The following is a 3,802-nucleotide window of genomic DNA, read 5'->3' as shown; positions in this document are numbered from 1 at the left end:
CAACGTCCTTCTCCCTCTTGGGAATAAAATGCAATATTGGAGTATCATGGGACAATAACAAAAACGTAGTTAGTGGTTCTTGGATCCTTAAGAATGGTGTTGGTACCGTCTTGCTCCATAGTCGGAGATCGTATCATTGATGCAAATGTGAAAATATGGAAATGGAGACTTTCTAGCATGGATAGGCATTAGGTAATGAGTGTGGCTTTTGCAATAGAAGACTATTCCCTTGTTGGTGCTGTCATTAGGCCTCCTGCTTGGCCCTCCTTCAAATACTATTCCAAACTCATCCTAATCTTGTTTTGGCTAAGCTTTCCTCATTGGAGACTTGAGAATGCTGTTAGATCCTATTGGAGGATATATACGAATATGTTAATATGTATTCGGATATATTCAAATATGTTAATATTCCTGTAATCTAGATGTGCATATCTTCTGTTATTAGGAAACATCGTATGTATATATACTTTGGTCGATTGACCTTCATCAATACAAGAAATCCTTTATACGATACTAGGTTTCTTGACATGGTATCAGAGCTATAAAACACACAAATTTTTCTTCTAGCTCGACTTTGTTCTTTGAAACTTACCGGTTCCTACATCTCTTTTACCTCTCGTCTGAGATATGGGCAGTGACGACGGTCATGATGATACGCAGGATTCCTCCGGAAAGCCTCCAGCTTCGCAATCGCAAGTGGAGGTCCGACGTCGTACGATTTCTCCATATGATCTTTCATCAAGCGACAACCCCGACTCTGTTATCTCTCAACCATTGCTTAAAGGACCAAACTACAACGAATGGTCCACTAACTTACGAATGGCTCTTAAGGCAAGGAAGAAGTTCGGTTTTGTCAATGGTTCAATACCTCAGTCGAGCAGTGATTCTGCCGATCTAGACGACTGGTGGACTAATAATGCCTTAGTTCTATCTTGGATCAAGTTAACCATTACTGAATCTGTTCGCTCAAATCTCTCTCACCTTGAGATGGCGAGCGACTATTGGGAACACATTAAGCGTCGGTACTCCGTTAATAATGGACAGAGAGTTCAACGCCTTAAAGCGGAACTTGCAACTTGCAGACAACACGTCTTGTCTATTGAAGCTTACTATGGAAAACTCATGCAGTTGTGGACTGCTCTAGCAGAGCACCGAATCACCAACAGCTGTGGCTGTCCAATTGGCGTTAACCTTGAGAAAGAGAGAGAAGAGGATCGACTTCATGAGTTCCTAAAGGGACTGGACGAATCTCTCTATGGTTCGGTTAAATCAAACGTCTTGTCTCGTGATCCTCTCCCATCTCTTGACGTTGCTTACAGTGCATTACTACAAGATGAGGACTCCAAACATACCAACCGGGTTCTCGATGACAGAGCTGATACAATGGCTCATGCAGTTCGTACATGACAGAGCTTTGGTTCCTACTCTTCCTCCAGCACATACGTGTCTAAAAAAGAAATAATGAAGCTCACTTGTACGAGCTGTGGACGCAAAGGACATCTTGCGACAAACTGCTTCCGCACCTTAGGCTACCCTGAGTGGTGGGGAGACAGACCTCGTGGTCGCTTATCACCTGGTAATGGGCGTGGCGGTGGATCTTCTACTGCTGCTTCACGTTCGTCATCTATAGATCTTGCCAGGGCAAATACGGTTACCTTAGCCCCCCAGCAACAACAACACTCGGCTAACATGATAACGTCGGCTGATCGTGTTGGATTTACGGGTCTAAATGATGAACAATGGAAGACTCTCGTCACCATGTTAAATGAACGTAAGACACCAACCAACACACTAAGCGGTATGTCTTCTAACTTCTCTTGGATTCTGGACTCAGGGGCAGCGAATCACATGACTGGTTCTATAGCCTCTCTTACTGATATACGAGATACAGTCTCATTACCTGTGAAATTACCTGATGGACGAATCACTCTTGCTACAAGAACAGGAACTGCGATTTTGAGTTCTATTCTTACGGTTCAGAATGTTCTATTTGTTGATGGGCTTCAGTGCCATTTGATCTCTGTATCACAGTTAGCTCGTCAGAAAACTTGTATCTTTCAGATTACTGATAAACTTGGACTGATTCAGGACCGCATTACCAAGACGCTGATTGGAGTGGCTGAGCAGTTGAATGGACTATACTTCGTAAGAGGGATGGAGTTTCCTGAAGCGGTTCATCAAGACAAACCTGTCACGTCTGATGTTCTTCACAATCGCTTAGGACATCCCTCTCATAGAGTTTTGGATTTTTTACCTATTTCAGTAACTTATGATAGTAGTTCTCGAAATAAGGTGTGTGAGATTTGTACACGCGCCAAACAGACTCGGTGTTCTTTTCCTACAAGTTCTAATAAAACTATGGCTTTATTTGAAATGGTGCATTGTGACTTATGGGGCCCTTACCGAACTCCATCTCGTTGTGGAGCTAGATATTTTCTTACCATTATTGATGACTTTTCACGAAGTGTTTGGCTTTATCTACTTCCGACCAAAACCGATGTTACTAAGACTATCAAAAACTTTATATCCATGGCGCAGTGTTAGTTTAATGCCAAAGTTCTGAAGATTCGTTCAGATAATGGAACAGAGTTTATGTGTATGTCATCTTACTTTCGAGAACAAGGCATTCTTCCTGGGACTTCATGTGTGGGAACACCACAACAGAATGGACAGGTTGAATGCAAACATCGTCACATCTTGAATGTTGCTCGAGCACTTCGTTTTCAAGCTTCGTTACCTATTGAATTCTGGGGTGAATGCATCTTGACCGCAGCATATCTAATTAACCGTACTCCCACACCTCTACTCGATGGTCAGACACCTTTTGAAAGACTTTATAAACAACCTCCACCACTTGCTCATCTTCGTACTTTTGGATGCTTGTGTTATGCGCATAATCAAAATCACAAGGGAGATAAGTTTGCATCGCGCAGCATCAAGGGTGTTTTCATCGGATATCCATACGGTAAGAATGGTTGGCGTGTTCTAAACCCTCTAACTGGAAATATTTTTGCAAGTCGAGATGTTTTTTTCTGCGAGTCACAGTTTCCTTACTCCATTGCGCCTCCAACTGAGTCATCTCCTTCTCCTCCGCTGATTACAAAAATTGCGTTACCTGAAGAAGAAGTAACAGTGCCCCTTGCTCCTGTTTTGCAAGTGTCATCTGATACTGCTCTCACCGATCAGGAATTACCTACTCTGAGTACTGATGATACACAAGTTTCTTCGGACATTGAAACTGAAACGGGTGATGATTCCACACCACTACCCTCTACCGACTTACCGGAGAGCTCGACGCCTCCGACTACTGTTACTGAAACAGAGAATGCTGAGATTGCGGACGACAATACTAATCCGTCACCTGATATCTTGCATATTTCCATTATCTTATCCATTCGTCCATGTGCATTTTGATCATATAGACTAGGATTTACCCATGTTTAGGTTACATTTTGCATACATGAGTCTTTATCAGGTGTTGGAGTGCCACATGGAGTTCTTGGGGACATTTGGATGCATTTGGAGCTCAAAGGAGGTGAAATAGGTGATCATTGGACGAGCAGAGGATGGGAGCGAGGTTCCGCAGTGACGTCATGAGGTCGCTCCAAAGCACCTCTCAGAGCGACCTAGCTGGAGCGACCTAGCTGGAGCGACCCCGTGAAGTCGCTCGCCATATTCATCCCGTTGGAAGCCCAGAGCGACTTGCCCAGAGCGACGCACCGAGGTCGCTCGCATCTCACACCCCTCTCGGAGCGGCCTCCCAAAGCGACACCCCGAGGTCGCTCGCGTCTCTATGGCGAGA

At 44.1% G+C, this 3,802-nt stretch overlaps 1 protein-coding gene across 1 annotated transcript in view; it reads left to right on the top strand.

Annotated features, from left to right (window-relative positions):
• Positions 1 to 1,461: 1,461 nt before the first annotated feature.
• The window catches only part of LOC106314736, a 9,826-nt gene continuing 7,485 nt past the window's right edge, over positions 1,462 to 3,802 (top strand). Inside the window, exons 1-2 of the mRNA XM_013752567.1 lie at positions 1,462 to 2,292; positions 2,545 to 3,247. Coding sequence (XP_013608021.1) covers positions 1,462 to 2,292; positions 2,545 to 3,247 — 1,534 coding nt within the window. The remainder of the gene's footprint in view (positions 2,293 to 2,544; positions 3,248 to 3,802) is intronic.

The sequence above is a fragment of the Brassica oleracea genome, chromosome C9 (assembly GCF_000695525.1).
Source record: "Brassica oleracea var. oleracea cultivar TO1000 chromosome C9, BOL, whole genome shotgun sequence".
In the NCBI taxonomy this organism is placed as follows: Eukaryota; Viridiplantae; Streptophyta; class Magnoliopsida; order Brassicales; family Brassicaceae; genus Brassica; species Brassica oleracea.
This window is presented reverse-complemented; position numbering and strand designations above follow the sequence as displayed.